Source organism: Bufo gargarizans, chromosome 8, assembly GCF_014858855.1.
Source record: "Bufo gargarizans isolate SCDJY-AF-19 chromosome 8, ASM1485885v1, whole genome shotgun sequence".
Classification (NCBI taxonomy): Eukaryota; Metazoa; Chordata; class Amphibia; order Anura; family Bufonidae; genus Bufo; species Bufo gargarizans.
The window spans coordinates 179,795,325-179,819,407 of record NC_058087.1 but is presented as its reverse complement, the minus strand read 5'-3'; the positions used below and the strand labels follow the sequence as shown (position 1 = coordinate 179,819,407).

At 47.7% G+C, this 24,083-nt stretch overlaps 1 protein-coding gene across 5 annotated transcripts in view; it reads right to left on the bottom strand.

The window, feature by feature from the left end:
* The window catches only part of ARHGAP17 (Rho GTPase activating protein 17), a 72,622-nt gene extending 49,933 nt beyond the window's left edge, over positions 1-22,689 (bottom strand). For all 5 annotated transcript variants that reach the window (XM_044302913.1, XM_044302914.1, XM_044302915.1 and 2 more), the window contains exon 1: positions 22,467-22,689. In XM_044302913.1, coding sequence (XP_044158848.1) covers positions 22,467-22,519 — 53 coding nt within the window. In that variant the 5' untranslated portion in view covers positions 22,520-22,689. The remainder of the gene's footprint in view (positions 1-22,466) is intronic.
* Positions 22,690-24,083: the final 1,394 nt, after the last annotated feature.

The window sequence follows — 24,083 nt, the reverse complement described above, 5'->3', positions numbered from 1 at the left end:
TGTAGTAACCCCGGCCCCCGCCGCACACAGTGGGTATGTGGCGGCAAGTTCCTCCTAGTACCTGCGCGGTAGAAGCTCCTATTATATGTACAGAAGGTGTTGGTCTCAGAAAACAAACTAATAATGATGTGCAGAATACACAGGAGGACACCTCAAGGAAGAAGGCATGTGAAAGGCAAATCCTGCGCAGAGAAAGCTGGGTGACAACCACAACGATTATTCCAGCACCCACAGGAGTTGTCAGGGAGGCACCATTTACTAAACACCAGCCCCCTTTCCTCGTAATATTCAGACGACAGCGCCAAATCTAATAGCGAGTCCTGTAGGTTATAATTTCTGCAGCACTTGTAATAATACAATTTGCTGCCAAACACAATAACCCCCATCATGTCATCTTCCACTCCAGAATATCGAATGTCTTGCATTTCATGACCACTTTTCTCATGATGACACGCTTCCCCGTACAATCCTCTGCAGATCCGCACACCAGGCCACCATGTAATGAAAGGAAATTAGCCTAATAGCCCCAAAATCAATTTATTTGACAAACGGCGGGCGGTGAGATGGACAGATATGGAGCTCGTACTGAACGCCGAGCGGCCACAGGGAGTAGTTATTCCATATATCATGTCTGGAATACAGAAATTACTGGACGAATTAAAGAGGAACGGCCACTTTCCTTCCTATGAAATCTAATTAAAGGGCATCTGTCATCAGGACCTGTAAAACCCCCTTAAAGGACACCTGTCAGCAGTTTTCTCCCTATGACACTGGCTGACCTGTTGGCAGCTGAATCTGTGTTGGTCCTATGTTGATATGTGCCTGAATTCCTGAGAAAAAGGAGGTTTTATTATATGCAAATGAGCCTCTAGGAGCAACGGGGGCATTGCCATTACACCTCGAGGCTCTGATCTCTCTGTAACTGTCGCACCCCCACTTTGATAGACAGGGCCAGCCGGTGAGAACACCATCACGCCTGGTCCTGTCAATAAAAGTGCAAGGGGTGCAGCAGTTGTAGAGAGCAGAGCCTCTAGGTGTAATGGCAATGCCCCCGTTGCTCCTAGAGTCTCATTTGCATATATTCAAATATCATTTTTCTCAGCAATGCGGGCACATATGAACATGGGACCAACATGGATGCCTTCAGCTGCCAACAGGTCAGCCAGCTTCATGGGTACAAAATCTGCTGACAGATGCCCTTTAAGAGGGTTTTACAAGTCCTGATGACAACACTGGGGGATTAGAAACCTAAAATTTTTCTAATAATGCTTTGGTGATCTATGCAATTCCCCCAGGCTTCACTCATCACAGAATAAGTGTTCTCCTTTAAGGCCTCGTTCACACGGGCGAGATTTCCGTGCGGGTGCAATGGGTAAGGTGAACGCATTGCACCCACACTGAATCCAGACCCATTCACTTCAATGGGGCTGTGCAGATGAGCGGTGATTTTCACGCATCACTTGTGCGTTGCGTGAAAATCGCAGCATGCTCTATATTGTGCGTTTTCCACGCAACACAGGCCCCATAGAAGTGAATGGGGCTGCGTGAAAATCGCAAGCAAGTGCGGATGCGGTGCGATTTTCACACACGGTTGCTAGGAGACGATCGGGATTGAGACTCCTTAATACAGAATGCATAGTACAATAGGGCTGAAGGGGTTATAAAAAAAAATAAAAAATAATTTAACTCACCTTAATCCACTTGTTCGCGCAGCCGGCATCTCTTCTGTCTTCATCTTTGCTGTGCACAGGAAAAGGACCTGTGGTGACGTCACTGCGGTCATCACATGGTCCGTCTGATCCATCACCATGGTGATGGATCATGTGATGGACCGTGTGATGAGCGCAGTGACGTCATCAAAGGTCCTATTCCCCAAAGAAGAAGACAGAAGAGATGCCGGCTGCGCAAACAAGTGGATTAAGGTGAGTTAAATTATTTTTATTTTTTTTTAACCCCTCCAGCCCTATTGTACTATGCATTCTGTATTAGGAATGCTATTATTTTCACTTATAACCAGGGTGGATAAAAAATCAATTATTAGTTTTTTTTAATCTAAAAATAATTTTTGCGATTTAAATCAGATTTTTTTTTATAAAATGCTTTTTGATGAAAATATATTACCATCCAAAGGTTATTCCATCATGAAATAAAGATTATTTTTTTTTTAATTATGTAGAATAAGGCTGTATATGTTTAATTTTATTGGCAAATAAATTCCATTAATCCATTCACAATGTCATGCTCTTCCAGAAGTTTTTGTAAGATAATTGGGCAGTTTCTCTGCCTACAAGATATTATCATAGATGCTTGGTTTACTATTGCAGCTCTCAAAACTGAATTTGACTCAGCAGAGATCACATGCCTCTTCTTCACAGCAAAAACGTTATAACATTAACAGAGTTGAGAAAAAGACCTTAATCCGAACTTCTACAAACCTATGAATGCAGAATCAACCTAATCAAACTAATATGAAAAGTTGTTATTCTAAAAATCTTCATCTACTTGCATATTATAAGTTATACCAGCAAGAATTAGTCTTTATGTAGAAAACTATGATTTAAATCAAATCCACCCTGCTTATAACCATGTCATAAGGGAAAATAATACAATCTACACAACACCTAACCCAAACCTGAACTTCTGTAAAGAAGTTCGGGTTTGGGTACCAAACATGCAGATTTTTCTCACGAGCGTGCAAAACGCATTACAATGTTTTGCACTCGCGCGGAAAAATCGCGCATGTTCCCGCAACGCACCCGCATCTTTTTCCGCAACGCCCGTGTGAAACCAGCCTTAGTCTGCAGCTTAACGTGCTTCTCCGCCGTGGTCAATCCTTACTTGTTAGAAGGGTCTCTTGACAATAAATCGATCACAAAGTGCCCCCTGCTACTACCAGCTGTAAAGAAACCTGGCAGTAAGTGCTGAATTTCCCTGCAGTGCCCCCCATAGGAGAAATGAATCATTACACAAAGTCCATTAAAATCATTGGGTTGTCTGCCTTATGCTGGACAGGACAGGTCCTCCAGAGCAGGAGACACTCTTTGCAGCTGGTCTGCAATCTGACCTCTGACCAAATGATGAGGATCCTGAACAGGGGACCCCACCAACTCCAAATTCTCTAACAGGGTGGATGAGAACGGGCTTTCTGCAGTAGATAAGAACTTTTAATGCATTTCTTATCACAGAGGGCAATGTAGTTTTACACACCGGACAGGATGGCTCTGGAAGAGCTGTCTGCAGGGGCTCCCTATATTGGCTAATAACGTGGGACCCCCTCTGTGAGGTCTATATACCATAAGGCGGCATTCACACGACCGTATTTTGCAGTCCACGTTGCATCTGCTTTTTTTTTTACGTACCCATTGCAAAATATAGAACATGTCCTATTCTTGACTGCAAATGAGAACCATGGGCCGCGTTTTACATACCACTAAATACATACGATCGTGTGAATGTATCCTAACAGCAAGGCAAGCAGCCACCAGCGCCCAAAACTATACAGTAGACCAGGGGGTAGGCAGCCTCCGGCGAGAAACTACAACTCGCATAGAAGAGAATAGAGCATGGTGGGAACTGTAGTTTTCAAAACAGCTGGAGTGCTGAAGGTTGCTGACCCCTTCTTGTGGTGGCCGTGCTGGGGTACTGCAGCCCAGCTCCCACCCAGGCACCGGCAGCTGATCTGCGAGGGTATCGGCCATCAATATCTAAGTTCCGGAAAACCTCTTTAAGGATAGACAGACTGGCGGTTTACTGCCTCTTTGAACCGCAGTCGAGTCCAGATACAGCTCTACTCCTCTGAATCCCAGTGAAGAAAACCATCGACAATCCATTATCGTATCTCGTATCTGTCCCAAATTCCTTCATCAGGATTTTGTGGCACGCCAGTAACAGAGCGAGTCTGGCCCACTCTGAGACAGAGAACGGAGCCTGGGAAATGTTTGGATGAAAAATGGCTTCACGTCAGAAAATACGTTTTTCTTAGCTGGGAAGACACAGACTGGTGTGCCCAAAAAAAAAAAAAAGCGTAGAGAACTCAAGGAGGAGCGAGGAGAACGCTGCTCATTCAAACTTCAACTACAGGCATGTAAGAAAAGACTGTTCAATACAGGGGCTGGTTCACACACGACATACAGAGGGGGTGTAACTCAGGATCAGTACAGGATAAGTAATGTAATGTATGTACACAGTGACTGCACCAGCAGAATAGGGAGTGCAGCTCTGGAGTATAATACAGGATGTAACTCAGGATCAGTACAGGATAAGTAATGTAATGTATGTACACAGTGACTGCACCAGCAGAATAGTGAGTGCAGCTCTGGAGTATAATACAGGATGTAACTCAGGATCAGTACAGGATAAGTAATGTATGTACACAGTGACTGCACCAGCAGAATAGTGAGTGCAGCTCTGGAGTATAATACAGGATGTAACTCAGGATCAGTACAGGATAAGTATTGTATGTACACAGTGACTCCACCAGCAGAATAGTGAGTGCAGCTCTGGAGTATAATACAGGATGTAACTCAGGATCAGTACAGGATAAGTAATGTAATGTATGTACACAGTGACTGCACCAGCAGAATAGTGAGTGCAGCTCTGGAGTATAATACAGGATGTAACTCAGGATCAGTACAGGATAAGTAATGTAATGTATGTACACAGTGACTGCACCAGCAGAATAGTGAGTGCAGCTCTGGAGTATAATACAGGATGTAACTCCGGATCAGTACAGGATAAGTATTGTATGTACACAGTGACTCCACCAGCAGAATAGTGAGTGCAGCTCTGGAGTATAATACAGGATGTAACTCAGGATCAGTACAGGATAAGTAATGTAATGTATGTACACAGTGACTGCATCGGGAGAATAGTGAGTGCAGCTCTGGAGTATAATACAGGATGTAACTCAGGATTAGTACAGGATAAGTAATGTATGTACACAGTGACTCCACCAGCAGAATAGTGAGTGCAGCTCTAAAGCACAATGCAGGATGAGATTAGTAATGTATTTAAGTGACTGGCCATCTGCTTTAACCTTTTGCATTGTCATAAAAGTAGAATCCAAGTGGCATTTTCAGGTTGTAACTTTGCACTTATCAGCTGCAGCCATTTCCTGATCTAGACAGAAGGAATTAATAAAAAGGGAAGCAGGATATTCCGCACTGACTGTCAAAACAGAACTACATCAGAAAGCAGACAAACACAAAGACGTCTCGGACAGACTCGCTCCTCCTTGGCAGAACTGGAGCTATTATTGCTAAATGGTACAAACATAATCTACCCGATTAATAATTCAAGGCTGCTGATGGAGTATGGACCGCCGCTGTACTAGTCTTATACTGACTGTAGTAAAAGGGGCGATGAGCATCTACACACAACATACTCCAAACTACATGTACAAGATCATGTTAGGGCTTGTGCACATTTAATCTCCATGTGACATTTGCAAATACATGACTTATCCTGAGTTACATCCTGTATTATACTCCAGAGCTGCACTCACTATTCTGCTGGTGCAGTCACTGCGTAGATACATTACTTATCCTGTACTGATCCTGAGTTACATCCTGTATTATACTTCAGAGCTGCACTCACTACTCTGCTGGTGCAGTCACTGCGTACATACATTACTTATCCTGTACTGATCCTGAGTTACATCCTGTATTATACTCCAGAGCTGCACTCACTATTCTGCTGGTGCAGTCACTGCGTAGATACATTACTTATCCTGTACTGATCCTGAGTTACATCCTGTATTATACTTCAGAGCTGCACTCACTACTCTGCTGGTGCAGTCACTGTGTACATACATTACTTACCTTGTACTGATCCTGAGTCACATCCTGTATTATACTTCAGAGCTGCACTCACTATTCTGCTGGTGCAGTCACTGTGTACATACATTACTTATCCTGTACTGATCCTGAGTTACATCCTGCATTATACTCCAGAGCCGCACTCACTATTCTGCTGGTGCAGTCACTGTGTACAGACATTACTTATCCTGAGTTACATCCTGCATTATACTCCAGAGCTGCACTCACTATTCTGCTGGTGCAGTCACTGCGTACATACAAGCACTCAGGTATCTCTTTCAGGCACACACAAGTATAATGAAGCAGCATCACAAAAACACAACTGGTGTTCCATTCAAAAGGGAAAACATAGTGCCCCTTTCTCCTGATCAGTGGGGCCCCATCAGTTGGAGCCATGCCAATCTGACACTTATCCTCTATCCTCCCTTAGACCACCAAGTGTACCGACATTAACCCGTGCCCGGCCCAAGATCGCCAGGTTTACTTACATTATCCCTTCACATCTCTAGACCACCAAGGATACTGGAATTAATCCCTTCACTGCTCGAGAAAGCCAGAAATAAGGACCATAACCCCCTTAGTAAACCTGTGAGGAACCCTTTTACTGCCCTAGATCACCAAATATACAGACACTAGCAACTTTACAGTCACGGCAAAGTATTAACATTAAACCCCCTTAACTGTATTAGAGCACTACAAGCACTGACATTAACCCCATCATTGTTCTGGACCACCAGGGAAGCTGACATTAACTTCTTCACTCCCCTACATCACCAGGACTGGCTATAAAAAGTTGTGTGTGAGGGACGGACCCGAGCTGAGCTTTTGTACCAGGACTCCCCGGCCTTTAGCTACGTCTGTCTGTGTCAGTGGCACCAACAGAGCCGCGCAAAACACGTTCATAGTGAAGTCACGTGGGCTTAGTCAGTCGTCATTACACCGCACAAACTGGAAATCTAATGATAATAGTTATGGCCATAGTCAGGTTTTAATCACAGTTGTGTCATTTTACGAGGAGCTGCCAGCCTCGTCTTCCTAATGCCAACATTTCTCAGCATTTCTATGCCTAGGGACACGAAATGCATGACAAAGGGCAGCACGTGACCAGCGATGGAGGATGGGTATCATGGAGCTGAGGGGCCTAGCATTTAGACCAGGGGTAGGCACTCCACTTGTGAAACTAAACTACAACTCTTAGCATGCATACTTGCTCTGCTCTTCTCAGAACTCCCGTAGAAATGAATGGAACATGCTGGGAATAGTAGTTTTGCAATAACTGGAAGGTCGAAGGCTGCTGGCCCCCGTTTTAGACAGTTCAGACTCATGCTGTATTATACATTAGCGCATCTTCAGACACGGCTCTCTGAATGTAAGCCGCCTCTCAGTCGGTTTGTTTTAATTTTTGCACAATGCGGCACGCTTTAAAGGGGTTTTCCAGGATTTCGATATTGAGGACATATCTTGAGGATAGGTCGCCGGTATCTGATCGGTGGGGGTCCGACACTCGGGTACCCGCCGATCAGTTGTTTTGGGAAGGCACCAGCGCTCCTGAGAACGCCGCGGCCTTCTTCGTGCTCACCACCCACAGCGCCGTACATTGTATAGTGGTTGTGCTTGGTATCACGCTCAGCCCCCTTCACTTCAATGCTAAGCACAAAGAAGGCCGAGGCACTCACAGGAGCGCCGATGCCTTCTCAAAACAGCTGATCGGCAGGGGTCCCGGCCTGCCGGACCCCCATTGATCGAATACTGATGACCTATCCTGAGGATAGGTCATCAGTATCAAAACTGCGTAAAAAAGGTACCAAAAATATATATTTTTAAAAATAATCGGGCGCTAAGCCTTTTTCATGCCGTAAACTGTAACTTGGTAAATCTGCCTCACTTTATTTCCGTGCGGCACAGGGCGGACACGATAAAACCCCATCATCATCTCGGCACAATGTGGCGGTATGTTTTCATTTATTTTGTTTCTAAATTTAACAGCTGAAGATGAAGAACGAGGAAACGAAAACTATTCGATTCTGCTAAACTTCCACATCTGGCGACTTAGGCCTCCTCCAACGAGGACTCGGACGCCAGACACCGATCCGGCCCAGGCCTCTGTGTGAGTAATAAAAAAGTAATCCTGCCTCAGGGAGAAGAGATTCAATACGCCGGTAATTACTTATTACGGATGCTTCATTTAGGCTGATTACATACAATAATGAAGAGATTCCAGAGCGGTAACCAGACGGTGCGGTAATACACATACACAACACTACAGGGCGGTATGGATGCCGGCCTCCAAGACTTGCATCTAGGTCACCCTATTTGTTTTCAAGATTACCTACTGTATGATAAAAGTTTCTACATCTTGCTTACTGTTAATATTTCAATTCACTGAGAGCAAGCAGAGATATTGAAACTAAATTATTTCTGTAATGTAATGTAACCCTTACTTCGGGTGCGGAGAGACGCAACTGCTTGCTGAGGGAACTATATGATACCCAGAGCAATATCAGTGCAAGAACCCAATAAAAGGGGTTTTCTGGAAGGAGAATAGTTGATGACCTATCTTAAGGATGGGTAATCAATATCAGATCGGTCGGGGTCCGACTTCAGGCACAGTCACCGATCAGTTGTGCCTCCTCACAGCGCCGTCCATTGTATAGTGGCGGCGCTTGGTACTGGGTCATGTGACCGATGAACGTGATATCATTGGCCTAGGAGGAGGCTGCAGCGCTCAGCGGCCTCTTCAAACAGCTGATCGGCCCCCCGCCAGGAGTCAGACCCCCAGCGATCAAATTAATAAACCTATCCCGTAGATAAATCATTAATATTGTACTCCGGGAAAACCGCTTTAAGTAGAATATTGGCTGGCGTCATACGTTACCCCCTGGCGAGTACTGTATATCACCCAACGGGTGATCAGAACAGGATTCTGCCTCTGGACATAAATACTAAGGGTTAATCTGCACGAGACGTTATATACAAGCCCACTAGTGTCATCTGTGTAACAAAGGGGTGGGAAGGAAAGAAGAAAGGCTTCCGTAGGCTTCCCAGCAGAGATCTCCAGATTACTCTGACCGAACGAGGTGTGCTGAATATTTCTCCGGTCGCACGAGTTTGTCATCTCCGGAATGTCACATAAGATGACGAGTGTACCGTGCCCGGCCCCTGTCCCCAGGCGAGTAACCCCCGAGGTGCTGACATTCCAGACGATGCTCTGCGGTGCAACTGGTGAGGCTGAAAGACTGCAAAATTTACTAGGAAAAAAAAAAAAAGGGTCTGTTCGGGACGATGGAAAATACATTAAGAGCAGGAACACCATTAAAGCCTAATATGGTGCTGCGAAACTGGTCTGGATTTCCATAGGGAAAAATGGGGTTTCCAAGGACACACAAGCTTGGATACCGCCATATGGTTTACATTACAGGCAGGGACTACGGTTTTCACAGGAAAAGAAACCCCGCCATATATTACTACTAATGAAAAAAAGGAGCACAAAACGTATATATATATATATATAAAACCACAGGCCGGTGCTCAAGGCGGGGGGGGACACAGAGTCCTGGACCACCGCCAGCCCCCAACACTGTCAGAGCCAATTACTAATCCACATTCTAGAGCTGGAACTGTGGCCCCTGGAGGGTACGGAGTGACAATAATAGACTTCTAAGAGCATGTCACTGGGTTATTAAAGGGGATCTCCATGACGAATTAAAGGGGTATTCCGGTAGGTAAAAGTTATCCCCTATGCACAGGGTAGGATCCCTATCCTACTGCTGGGACCCCCAACCGATCACGAGAACGGGGGCCCCATACCCCCTGCTGCTCCCCTGAAATGACCGGAGCGGCCAAACACACATGCACGAGGCTGCTCCCTTCATTTCTATAGGGGTTCCGGAGACAGCATGTGCGACTGGCGGCTCTGGTCATTTCAGAGGAGCAGCAGGGGGTACAGGGCCCCCATTCTTGTGAACGGTGGGGGTCCCTGCAGTAGGACCCCTGCCGATCTGATAGTTATCCCCTATCCTGTGAATAGGGGATAACTTACCTCTCGGAATACCCCTTTAATAGAGGGTGTTTTCCTCTTTCAGGACCGTCATCCATAATGGAAAGCAGCAGGTTTCCACAAGTCCAAGTACCACACAGGCGGCAGATTCATTGCCAGGGCCACAATGTCATACTTCACTTCTCCTGCGGAGACGCTGCAAGAAAACGGAGCACTTGCTGCGAGGTATGACCGCTGTGGGTCTCAGAGGAGGAACACCCTGTAATCAGCTTATCATTAGGGCTCCATTATTAACAAAAAGGGGTTGGCTGTACTGCAAATAAAATGTAGGCCCCACGATGGCTAGAATGAATTGGCTGCATAACTAGTACATGGCAGCGCGTGCTTGGACCTACACAGTATCTCTCCCAACCCGACTCTTCCCCATTTGTTCTCTCTGCCTAGTGCCAGGTCAGGAGCGCAGCTCTGCAGAAAAAGTGCAGCCCTTCTGTCCAAGATATCAGCAGTTGATCATGAGGCTTTTCTCGGCACATAGGCGAAGTGTCGGAGCCGACGCATTTCACGACTGCTTGCAACCTCCCTGTGTGAAACCAGCCGAGGAGCAGGCAACAGATGCAAAATATGCTAAATATGTTCTCAGCTCTTTGCAAAATTCTGGTAAAAAGACGCTGCGCCACATTTCCTGCCTTGTGGGGGGGGGGGGGGGGAATGAGTTAAATTCACAGTCTCGCATCGCTCTGAAATTATTTGTTTCATAACTTTTCCTATTACTTTTGCTATCTCATGCAATGGAGAACACAAAATTCTCTAAAATCCTGTTTGCAGGACTGGTAAGGTGGGGGCGGGGAGCTGGATCGGTCTGTAAAATGCTCTTTCACAGGACTTATGAGGCCCCTTTACCGTCGCAGCTCTTTTTATAACCCAAGGACATCTGAGGAGTTCACACGCCCCGTCCAGTCCACGGCTACAGCCTTTCTTTATGCCATGTAATCAGGAGACATAAATTGTGCAGTCTGGGGCTGTAGAACTACAAGTCTCAGAATGCCCGCTGGCTCCCACAGCATAGCGAGGAACGCTATACACCACGTGATGCGTAGGAAAGCCAAGTTATGGCAGGATTTGTCTCCATTAATGAAGTCCCGAGCTGCTGAGGGTCCTGGAAACCAGTGGTCTCAGGAGTCTCCTTGAGTCGGACCTCGCTGGGTATTTAAAAAAAAAAGGAAATGTCCCACAATGCACTGCAGGCATAGGAGAAGGTAAAAAGCTATGTTCACACCTGGCGGTAATGTTGTGGCATAAAGGCCTCAAATCCATTTGCCACTGATCAGAAATCTACAAGTAAAAACCAAAGGGGCTCAATCTCTTGGAAATCCCCCAACGGTAGCAAAGGGGTTCAACCTTTCAGAAACGAGCAGTATTAAAAGGGGCTTGACTGTTCAGAAGTCCCCTACCAGTATTAAAGGCATACACCGGGCATATCGTAGGACCCCAATGACCCGACAGAGGCTAAAACGAGTGTCCTTTAGGGTGGTATGCGTCAGCTTCACTGGTTCCCATTCCCGTTAGGGTCACGTTTGAGGTTGCAGTGCAACTGTCCTAATGGAAGTGAATGTGAAGCCGTGCTTCCATACACGTCATACCGAGCCAGCTCCTGGGGGCCCGTGGTGTGCCCCCACCCCACCCTTATACCTGCGCCCCTGCCATGAGCTGTATGAAATCAGTCACTTCATTGACAACCAAGCACAGCGCCGTACACAGTGTAGTGGGCGTCCTTGGTACTGCAGCTCAGTCGCATTCACTTGAATAGTCCATGTGACCAGTGGACGTGACATCACAGGCAGAGAACGCATCGCTACCCAGAGGGCCACGGTCCTTTCTAACAGCGAGGAGAAGTTGAGAGTCGGACCCCCACCCATGCTGAGGGCTTGTGTTTTACAGCTTTGTGTCCCTACTTCCTGACAATATCCATAAAAATGATTCTAAAAAATAAAAAAATTAACTAAAATTTTTTTATTTTTTTTTTACACGTTTCAGGCCATACATCACAGTAGACGAGCTCAGGAACAACCTCCCTTTTCCTTAAGTAGAACTTTCTTTTCCTGACAGATTTCCCGCAGGAATTTCTTCCTACCCACAGGAATGAGACGGCTCTTTCATGGAGAGGACGGAGAGCGGCCCTGGGAACGGATTTTACAATCTAATCTACTTTCTTGTGGGTTCGGGCACTTTTGCATAGTGGGGAGGGCTTTGGTTGCCAGCCCGATTTACACGTAACGTGGGTGTTTGATATGGTGCCAGCTAAAACCACAGTCTAATAGACCTGGGCTAAAGATACCCAGGTTTACGACTATTACCGCCATATCAGGCAAATAAACTCAACCGCTGGGAAGCGAGCGAACGGCTCAGCTGGAGTAAGGAGGGCGCCCAATGAGGGGGGAGCCTTAGAGCTCAATTGTGGATCTCTAAAACACGGATACCGGCCGCATGCATTTTCCGGAAGGGAATGTCCATCCTATAATAGAACTGTCCTATCCTTATCCGTAATACAGACCATTTTTTGCGGAACGGCCATGTGGGGTCTCAAAAAAGGGTCTAAAAAAAACAAATAAAAAATAAGGCATTGAAACGAAAAAAATTATTAAAATTTTTTAAATAAATACGTTCGCGTGCATGAGTGATCGCTGGGGGTCCCCAAGGACAATTTGTGATTTTCTTAATTCCAAGGGACCCTTCTAACAAGAAGGGATTATCCAAAGCAAAAACCTACTTAAATGGACAGTAAACCTAGAAATCAATGGTCGGGCGCATAAATATTAGACCTGCATAGAAAGCAGAGTCACGAAACCTCTCAATTTCTGCAGGAAATTTACTCATGGGTGGGGCCAATGCTCATGACTAAAAGTGAATCGTCCATGTTGGCTTTTTGATTATTTTTCAGAAGGTACATCTTATAAAAGGCTAAGGAGCAATACCAGACATAACCTAATTGCAGGGAAAAAAAACTTTTTTTTTTCGTTTTAAATAATGCATTTTGAGCGGAGTCATCCTTTAATAAAGAACTATCCATGGTTCAGTCGCCCCTAATACTTGCAGGGCTTGTACTACTGAACATTTCTGCTCCACGGATCCCTTGCACAGTTTCCAAAAACATAGCCGAAAAGCTGCGGTTTTGTGATTTTTCAGGAATACTGTAAGCAATGCTGTTCCCCCGCTCTGCCGTCCGCCCCCCTCGGCTGAAGCGAATATTTCAGTCATGTTACACGGCTGATCCAAACCAGCTGGGGAAGAAACCTGCGCGCCACACAGCACGAAGTCGGAAGATGCAAGACAACTCCTAGACGTGCAATTACTCCGCTGCGGCCGTCAGGGATACATCATGGCTGCACTGACATTGGGACAATCGCTGCTAAAACTGAGGTCACTTCCTTACCGAAGACATGAAATTGTGTCCCTTAGGCCTCTTTCACATGTCAGTGAATCACCGCCGAGTGCCGCTTGTGGTCTCCACGTATCCATTGACTTTAATGTGCATTCACACGTCAGTGGTATTCTGTGGACCGCTGGTATCCCCTCTTTTGGTCCATGATTACAGATCCCTCACGCACATCATAGTCTATGGGTCTCGTCATCTCGTCCGTGGTTTTCACGGTTCCTTGCTAGGAGATGCTCTGGAATATGGATGACACATGGAGGGCAAAAAACGGACGCTTCACGGATGAACCACTAACCATCTTGTCATGGATGGCATCATGGACGCGTGAAAGAAGCCCTCAAGAACACACTCATTTTCTAATACACCTAATTTCAATTCCTTATTTTTCAATTGCTGTCAGTGAATGGGAACATATTGTTTTACCTCCAGACATGGAGAACCTGTACAGACCTAATCCTGGGAAGACGTTCTCTACTTCACCTAGATGTTTTTTTTATTTACATGACCACGCCCACAAACCTGACGTTCGCAGCTGAGGGTTTGCAGCAGTTGCATATTTTACCCTCTGGATGTTAGCTAGAATATTTTTATTCACTAGTAGCAAACAGAGATATTGCAGTTGAAATGCAAAGTACACTGGAAAACTTCATGTTCTTATCCCAAAAGTCTGGTCCTTATACAAATTTGATATAGGTACTGCCTCCTGTATCATAGGAGCTTATCTAAGCTGTTAGAGGTGTTTGTCGACAAGCTTGCTGACGGTTTCCCATGACAACCAGTGCAGCTCTGGACTAGAACACAGGCCGTAACTTGGGAACAGCCTAAATATATTCAGGAATTGTACTATGAGCAATTCCCTAAAACATTAGGCTTCATGCACACGACCCTGCCGTTTTTTGCGGTCTGCAAAAAACGGAAGCCGCCCGTGTGCCTTTCGCAATTTGCGGAACGTAACGGGCAGCCCATTGTAGACATGCCTATTCTTGTCGGCAAAAGGGACAAGAATAGGACATGCTATATTTTTTGGGCGGGACCTCGGAATTGGGCAACGGATGCGGACAGCCAACGGAGTGCTGTCCGCAACTTTTGCGGCCCCACTGAAGTGAATGGGTCTGCACCAGAGGCGCAAAAACTGCAGCTCGGATGCGGACCCGAAAAAGGTTGTGTGCATGAGGCCTTATTGAGGCGACTTTCTTTTATCGATCGACCCTTCACGCCATAGATCCAGTGAGCAGGATGCCAGCATCACCTATGGCAAATGAACCCCCTGCTGCCGTAGCACCCATCACAGCATTGAATTTATTCAAAATTTTCTTTTGTTCCTCTTACATACTCCCCCCTTCCATATCAGGTCCAGAACTGAGATGAGAGCTCTTGCACGCCCCCGGGCAGCACACACATTTTGGCTGGATCGGGCTGCTCTCGGCCGCTGCTGCCTGCACATTTACTGGTTACTGTTTAAGCAGAAATTCTCCCCGAGTCAGCGATTTCCCAAAACGGCAACAAACACGCCGAACGAGCTTGTTTGTGCATTAAAGAGCCCTATTGTATCAGGCCAAAAAATGCAGGGCAGACCTTCAGCGGGATTGTGTGACAAAGCGCTTTTTTAAAAGTCACAATTCACTAAAAACAGAATTTATGTCCGCTGCCTGTCTCCCATAGAGACACTGAGCAGAAAACTGATGGTTAACACTGGTTTACACAATATTTATCACAGCCATAGGAAGTAACAGGAAAAACTATACAGAATAAATCTACATAAGAAGCTGAGCTACATCCTGTATTATACTCCAGAGCTGCACTCACTATTCTGCTGGTGAAGTCACTGTGTACTTGCATTACTTATCCTGTACTGATCCTGAGTTATATCCTGTATTATACTCCAGAGCTGCACTCACTATTCTGCTGGTGAAGTCACTGTGTACATGCATTACTTATCCTGTACTGATCCTGAGTTACATCCTGTATTATACTCCAGAGCTGCACTCACTATTCTGCTGGTGGAGTCACTGTGTACATGCATTACTTATCCTGTACTGATCCAGAGTTATATCCTGTATTATACTCCAGAGCTGCACTCACTATTCTGCCTCTGTTTATAATCTGAGCAGGTTGGGAAGTCTTAGCTTTACACCAAGCACTGAGCAGTCATTAGACTGAGGAAAAGGAAAACTAGCAGTTCTCCTGCATTATAGGAAAGCTGCTGGGGGATGTCAGACATCAAGCTTGTTGACTGTTTCCAATAAGAATTGTGAACGCAGCAATGTTTCCAAAATCAGACACAATATTAGCCCACTGTCTATGGGCGACACAGCATCTCCCCAATTAAAGCCAAGTAGATTCAAAAGAAGACGACGCCACGTGGTGCTCAGGTATAGGCCATAGTAACCGCCATACTTACCTAATCACTTCATCCTATTAGGTGACACAGTGACAAACCCTCCAGCTGTGCACGAGACGATGACCTCATGAGCCGTATGAAGTCCCATGACATAAAGGGACTCCTGCTCCGAGGTGCTCATTAGGTGACTGACGATCTCCTGGTCTGACCAGTTTGCACGTTGAGCAAGTTCTTTCGTGGTAACCTCTCGGATCACATGGCTGCGGCATTAGTCAGGCGCAGCGACTGTAGAAATGTCAAAAAAAAATCCTGAATAAAAAAGTCTCATCAAACCTCCTTGGTCCAATGTATTGTCCTAAGGCACCTGAATCGCGGACATGCCCCGTCTGGCCTTCACGTAATGCTCACGTGTCAAATGACTTATGTCTGGTGGTCTTTCAGGGACCCTGGTGACACCACAGAAGCGTTCTGGATCCCGCGCACACATTATAGTCCTATGGATCTGTGATCTACGGAAGTCATCCGTGGTCTGTCAGTGGTTTTCACAGATGCTCCAGAAACCTGAAAAAACAGATGACGTATGGAGAACAAAAAACGGACACATAGACCAAACACAGTAGGGAGGGAGAAGATGAGCCCTGCCAACCGCCCCAGGAAAAGTAGGGGGTAGCCGCTAAGGTATGTACGTCACCATCCGACTGCAGAACACCTAGCGGATCCCCAACCGATGACCTCACCAGGCTCTGATAACCCAGGATCTCCGTTATATGGGCAAGTTTACACATTGCAACAAAATAGCTTTTTTTTCTCTTCCTTCTTGCAGTGAATTGCCCAAAAACAAGTCGTTTTGCACGATTAGGCCTGTTTCACACTTGCATTGTGGCATTCCTGTTTTGAGATCCAGATCAATGGGGACAAAACATCAGGATGCATTCTACTCCGTTTTTTGACTAGACACAAAACCGCCGCATGCGCTGTTAGCAAAAAAAAACAAAAAAAACGAATCTGGCGTCCATTGACTTACAATAATTTTCATGTCGGATCAGGTTTGTTTAGTTTCGATTTAATACGACCGGATCTGACTGAGAAGGATGCATGGCAAGGTATTAAATGGCACGGATCCATTGAATTCCAGTTTTGAGATCCTCTGCCGGATCTTAAAACAGGAATGCCACAACGCAAGTGTGAAACTGAGCAAACCACGCGCAACTGGACCACAAAATGCGGACTCGCCTCATCGGTGCTAAAGCGAAGTCAAGCGAAGCCCCCTCTGGTCTCACGAAGCAGTGAACGCTCAGGTTAAATTAAAACAGACGTCGTCAGCACAAGGAAAACGACATTCCTGCGACATGCCAGGAATTCTCCTCTCAATAGTCCAGGATTTCGGAGGGGGGGGGGGCAGATGTAATTCTGGGTCAGCAAAATATCTGATACTACTGAAAGGGAGACAACCTTCATCATGTCCTGATGAAGGGGTGCACAACACGGTAGAGATCGGGGTGACAAACTGAGGCGAGCTCTCAATGCCAACGTGTCTCCTCACACCTCGCAATCAGACGCATCATGAGGACATTCTCTCTTCCTGCACAGACTTCCTGGAGAGCGCGAGATGGACTTTGGGCCCGATCACATCGCATCTTCAGGCTCCATTTGACGCATACCTGCGAAGGCCGCGATGTATCCCGCTGCACAAACACATCGGGGGGGACACGACGTCCAAAGGCTCTCACTTCACTGTATAGCATTGGCTACTACTGAAAAAAGGAGGTATATCAATGTACACCCGTCTGACGGAAGTCAAAAGGACCCTGTTTTGGCCTCTGCAGCTCCTAAATGGACAGTCACTTTAGAGGGGGATTTCTATTTGGGACACAGAGGATACATAGTGTCTGGGACCCGCTCCAATCTCAGGAACAGGAACAGGACCCCCCCCCAAAGTGAACAAATAGCAACGCGTTGGAAAGCACACCACTGCGCATGTGCGGTACGCTCCCAGAGGTGGGACCCATACCTATCTGACATGGATTCCTTTAACTTATGTAACCCCTTTAGGTTCTAGTCACATCTGCATCCTGGGGTCCATTTATATAACAGCAAAAGCACCCAAAAGACGCCCACGTGGGGTCCATACATAGAAGAAAATCTCTGCATGTCCAACACAGGAGAAGCCCTCTATTAAAGGGATTTACTGACTGTATACAGATAACCTATCCTCAGGATAGATCATCAATATCTGATTGGTGGGGGTCCGACTCCCAACACCCTCACCAATCAACCATTTGAAGAGACCACGGTGCCCCAATAGGTGGTGCGGCCTTCTCCCAGACTAGTGACGTCACGTTCATAGGTCACATGACCTAGACGCAGCTCCGTGAGTGGGCCTCAGCTGCAATACCAAGTACAGCCGCTATACAATGGACGGCACTGTGCTTGGTAAGCTGTGGGGAGCCACGGTCGGGGGGTGCTGGGTGTCGGAGCCCCACCAATCACACACTGATGACTTGTCATCAGTATTAAACACTCGGAAGACCCCTTTAATGCTTCCATAGTGGCCGCCACCCAGGGTTCTAGACCCCTGGATGTCACATATGTAAAACTGCTGTTCAGGACTCCAGGGGAGCAGGAGGCCAATCCACGGCTGCTTCCCCTTTAATTATTTCCCTATACTCAGTATCAACTCCACTTCCCAAAGACAAAACACCGGAAACGCCAAGACCGCGGCCGCATGTTTAATATCATCCCACTGGCCGGGCAGCCTGTCAGGAACGCATCCGAGAGAGAGCGGCGTTCCCATGTGCTGGCCACATTATCCAGACCAAAAGACTCCTCGTTCAGCAACTTTCTGTTTCAATTTCTCGCAAGGCACAAGATCTCTGATAGCAGTCAGTGAATAGAATAATATTGTATCCGTTTAGCAGCACATCTCATTCCAAGAGAAAAATCTGATCCCTGGATGTTCCCTTTCATGGGCAGCAAGCAGAGATACTGGAAGAAAAAGAAAAGTAATCTTACATGAAACAGGAAACCTCCCTTTAAGCCCATGCTATCTGGCATACAGCTAGAGGCATGTGTTCTCACATTGAGTGACTTGTCTGCTGACGGTGGAGCACACAGCGCAGTCGCAGCCATGCTTACGGACAGGTGACCATCAACCGGGAAGGCGTCCAATGCAAAAATATTTGCTATTCCCTCCCCCATTAAGGGGTTTTCCTGATAGGTCATCTACTGCTGATCTGTGGGGGTCCGGCTCCTGGCAAAACCCGCCACACAGCTGCTTGCAGGAACCAGAAGAGCGTCATACGGTGCATAGTGGCCGTCCGGGGTTACTGCAGCCCCGCTCCTATTCGCTTCAATAATCTAAAACAAAAAGGTCAGCACTCCGGTTGCGGAGCAACTGCAACTCCCAGCATGCACACTTGCTCAGCTGATTCCCATAGAAGTGGATGGAGCATTCTGGGAGTTGTAGTTTCTTAACAGCTGGAGTGCCGGACATTGCAGATCCATGATCTAGAACAGGGGTAGGCAACCTCCGGCACTCCAGCTGTTGTGAAACTACAACTCCCAGCATGCATACTTGCTCTGCTCTTCTCAGAACTCTCATAGAAATGAATTGAGCATGCTGGGAATTGTAGTTTCACAAACAGCTGGAGTGCCGAAGGTTGCTGACCCCTGATCTAGAAGGTCTGCTAATCAAGCGGAAGGTGTAGAATGGATGCCGGATTGAAGGAATTTTAATACTGACTAAGTAATTAAAGCAGCTCATTAAAAACTCCCCCCCCCCCCCTCCGTGTCCTCGCCCAGATAACAATAGGCAGTGGACAATGGGACCCTATAAATCATCGGGGTAGATGTAACATGTGAGTGACTCCTGGCAAATTATTAATGGGGAAGGAATTTTAAGTGTCCTGGTGACAGCAGAGAGTCATAGAGCGTCACCTGCGGCAGACAGGGTTAATAGGCACAGCTGCCCTCCTTATACGCTATAATATACAGCCCTGCTGAGCACTCGGACCATGGGATGCTCGCACTGTCATGGGCGAGATGTAAACCAACCCACACAAATTCCACCGAGGCCGAGCAAAATAAATTGGCTCCGTGGCAGCCTTAACCCTTAAAGAACCATTAACCTACTAGAGCAGTAGATTAGGTATTAAGAACATATTGGAGAACACGGCTGGGACTTTGGATCAATGAAGTCTGAACATCTGGGCGTGCATCATTGGCATGCCCTTTAAATGTAAAGTATTTGTTATCCCTTTAAAGAGGCTGTCTGAGATTTGGATATTGATGGCCTATCCTCAGGATAAGATAGTCAGGGATCCGACTCCGAGCACACCCACCAATCAGCGGTCACGTGGCCTAGGCGCAGCTCAGTGTTGTTCAAGTGAATGGGGCTGAGCTGCAATACCAAGCACAGCCACTATACAACCTACGGCGCTGTGCTAGGCGAGCTGCAAGGAGGCCGCAGAACTCACCAGAGCACCGCTGCCTCCTCGCTGTTGGACCCCCGCAGATTGGTCATCAATATAAAGATCTCAGAAAACCCCTTTAAATGCCAGTCTGAAAGCCTACCCTATAGGGTATCCAAAACATGGCTCTGTAATGATTGCAAAACTACAAATCCCAGCATGCCCCGACAGCCTGCAGCCCCTTTAAATGCCATGGCCCTCCAGCGGTTGCGAAACTACAGCTCCTAGCATGCTGCCCCTTTAAGTGATGCTCTACAGCAGGGATGCCTAACGTGCAGCCCTCCAGCTGTTGCAAAACTACACCTCCCAGAATGCCGAGAGCTGTAGGCTGTCCAATGCATGATGGAAGTTGTAGTTTTGCAACAACTGGAGGGCCGCAGGTTGGGCATCACTGCTCTACAGGGTAGTGGTCTTCAATCTGTGACTCTCCAGTTAGTGCAAAACTACATTTCCCAGCATGCTCTGTTGGAGTTTGCACAAGCGACACTATGGTACACGTCCCCTATGAGCGTCCTTTTTAAAAGGATTTTCCACTTTTAGTTAACACCGAGTCAGAATATAATATCTTTGCGGGTCTGTTACTTCCTAAAATTGAGGGGCTTCAGCATTTGGTAATGACCTAATGGGACCATATTAGTGCTGCCTTACCACGCACGCCCCACATAGAGTCACCTTGTATCAGAGAGGTCATAGGTGGAGCAGCACAATCCCGGACCCTTCGTTCCTGAAGTCAGTGGATACGTGGATGACCGTCTAAGCTCAGTGAGGGCCCCGGCAGCATCGCAAGGGTTAAAACCCTCCCGTCCAGTTACTTTGCTCTTGCTCAGCCCCCCGCACGGCAGGAGGGAGGCCACCGTCCCCAGTCATTGTGCCGATGTATACTGGGAAATACGGTTAAACCGCCGGACGCCATTCCCGGGACCTTTGGCAGCGATAGTGCCCGCACTGCGTATGCCGTCCGCTTATTACAGACAGGGCCCCGGGCGGCTACTATAGAAATGAGCACAAAACACATACACAGCCCAAAACAAACATTAAAGGGAGTGACCGGACCGATCATCGCATCACAAAAAACGTCTGCAGCTCTCATGTACTTTCTATTTCAATTCCGAACCATTTTAGACATTTCTCATTGCTGTCAGTGAATGGGAACCTTCCTGTTTTATCCGGAGACGGAAAACTTTAGGTGATAGATTCGGTTGTATCCATTCTCGACTGATACACTGAAGCAAACCGTCAGCAGAGAAGAGAGATGGGCTCGCTGCTCAGGCCTCACTCAGACGGCGCGTTTTTTTTACGCCGCGGTCTCAGACGCCACCGATAACGGGCTCCGTTATAAGTCCGTCGGGCTCCACTACGCGATAGATCTGGCACTGTGTCACGGGTCCCAGGGACTTATTAATTTAGTTCAGTGCAGAGGATTGTCTGGACGGAAAACTATTGCAGCAAACCCTCAGCTGTGAGAAGGATCAGGTCACAACAGCTTTTCGGGCTTGTAATGAATCGAGTGTCCCTGTTCACTGACGGCAAACGGAGGTATAATCTGGAAGGGGGCCACATCTAGGAGGACTGGGGTGCCACAGAAGACTACACTGTATAACCCCCCCAACCCCAGGATCGGCGCCTGTGTTTTCCTGAATATTTTGAGAACAGGTAGCGCTGGTGGCATATGACTAGTCCTAGGGGACTGCACAGGAGGGAGCACACCTTCACGGGCAGTCCTGCCTGGCGCCACCCAGGTGGTACCAAGTTAGCGTCAGCTTAAGAAAGGGGCCACTGGGGTTTCCTTGTCACATAGCCTAATATAAACAAAGTTGACAAAGGGTGACGCCCCCATAAGAAGCTACCTATGGGGAGCAGCGGTGGTGGCGCCGCCGATCAACAAGGGATGAACTATTGGGTTGGTCATGAAAACCAATGCCCAACCCACGGCTGCCGCCGCGACGGCTACGCCACAGCCGACCCACGGCTGCCGCCGCGACGGCTACGCCACAGCCGACCCACGGCTGCCGCCGCGACGGCTACGCCACAGCCGACCCACGGCTGCCGCCGCGACGGCTACGCCACAGCCGACCCACGGCTGCCGCCGCGACGGCTACGCCACAGCCGACCCACGCCAGCCGAGGCGACGGCTACGTCACAGCCGACCCACGGCTGCCGCCGCGACGGCTACGCCACAGCCGACACGTACATGGCGACTGACACGTACATGGCGACTGACAGCGACCAGGTCACTATAACTACATGGCAGATAAGGGGCAGGATTACTTGGGAAGTTGGCACAGGCAGGGGCACAGTGTCAGAAGTTACAGGGAGCAGGTAGTTGACACCGGGTAGTACGTGCACACAGCGGGCAGGGTGCCCTGTGGCCCCCAGGGGCCCCCTTGCTGCCATCTGGGCAGGCACTCACCTCCCGACCGTCTGGTTGGCCAGCTGCCTCATACGGTTGAACTGCTTCTTCATGGCGGCTTCCCCTTCAGTCCTCGTCCCGGAGAAAAACCCAACTTTCCTTCTCGGAGCTCGACTTAATCCATCGGGGGCTGGGAGTGCGGTTAGAGCCCGGGGAGGCCCCGTCACACAGCGCACCGAGCCCGGGCTCCTGACTGGAATGGCCGGCCCCGCCCCACACACGGCTCTCCTCCCGCCCTGACGTCTCCTCCCTCACCGCCCTCCTCCGGGCCTGACGCTCACTGCCCCAAGACTACAACCCCCCAGCGTGCCTGCTGGGAGTTGTAGGGTCTCCCACAGCTAGTGCTTAGAGCTGACACTCGTGCCTGCTGGGGTTGTAGTGTCTCCCACAGCTAGTGCTTAGAGCTGACACTCGGGCCTGCTGGGAGTTGTAGTGTCTCCCACAGCTAGTACCTAGAGCTGATACTCGTGCCTGCTGGGAGTTGTAGTGTCTCCCACAGTTAGTGCCTAGAGCTGACACTCGTGCCTGCTGGGAGTTGTAGTGTCTCCCACAGCTAGTGCCTAGAGCTGACACTCGTGCCTGCTGGGAGTTGTAGTGTCTCCCACAGTTAGTGCCTAGAGCTGACACTCGTGCCTGCTGGGAGTTGTAGTGTCTCCCACAGCTAGTGCCTAGAGCTGACACTCGTGCCTGCTAGGAGTTGTAGTGTCTCCCATAGCTAGTCCCAAGAGCTGACACTCGCCCCTCACCTGGCAATTCCTTGAAAGGTCTTTTTTTATGGGGCTCATGCATACGAACGTATTTTTTCTCCGTATCCATTCCGTTTTATTTTGTGGCCCGTAGGCGGAACCATTCATTGCATTGGGGTCGCATAAAAAAAACAAAAAAAAAACGTAAATGACTCCGTGTCCGCAAGTCCGTTCCTGCAAAAAAATTGAACATGTTCTATTCTGGTCAGTTTTCCGGACAAGGACAGGCATTGTTACAACGGATCCGCAAAAAAAATCGGATTTAGAACAGACGTCACACGGATGTCATTGTATTTTTTTGCGGACCGCAAAATACATACGATCGTGTGCATGAGCCCTTATCAGAAGCATGGCGGGGTCCTCCAGGGCAATGGCTTGGGGTGTTAAAGGGGCTTTCTACACTTACTGTGGGGGAGAAGCTGTAAGGGCGTGTTCACACTACAGATTTTGCTGTGTTTTACTGCTTTAAAACCAGCGTCTAAAATAACCGCCTTCTATTGTTTTCAATGGGAAATCCACGCTGTAGTTCATAGGGCTCGGTAGATTTTGACAGCGCCAGAATCCGCTGTGTGAACGTGAACATACGGGGCATTTCTTCTGCCTGTGGATTAAAAATGGTAAAAATAAATAAAAATACAGGGGTCATGGATTATGACCCCTAGTCCAGAAACTGGTATAAAAAAAAAACACCTCGGTCTTTGTGAATGACCCCATTCTTAGTGCAGATTCCGCATTGGAAATGCCCATTGTAATCAATGTCAGGCGTAAAAACAGCATCAAAATCCACATCCGAAATCTGCTTCAAAATAAAAGCGTAAAATGGAAAAACACCAATGATGCATAAAGTTTTGGCATGCTAGTATCACCGCGT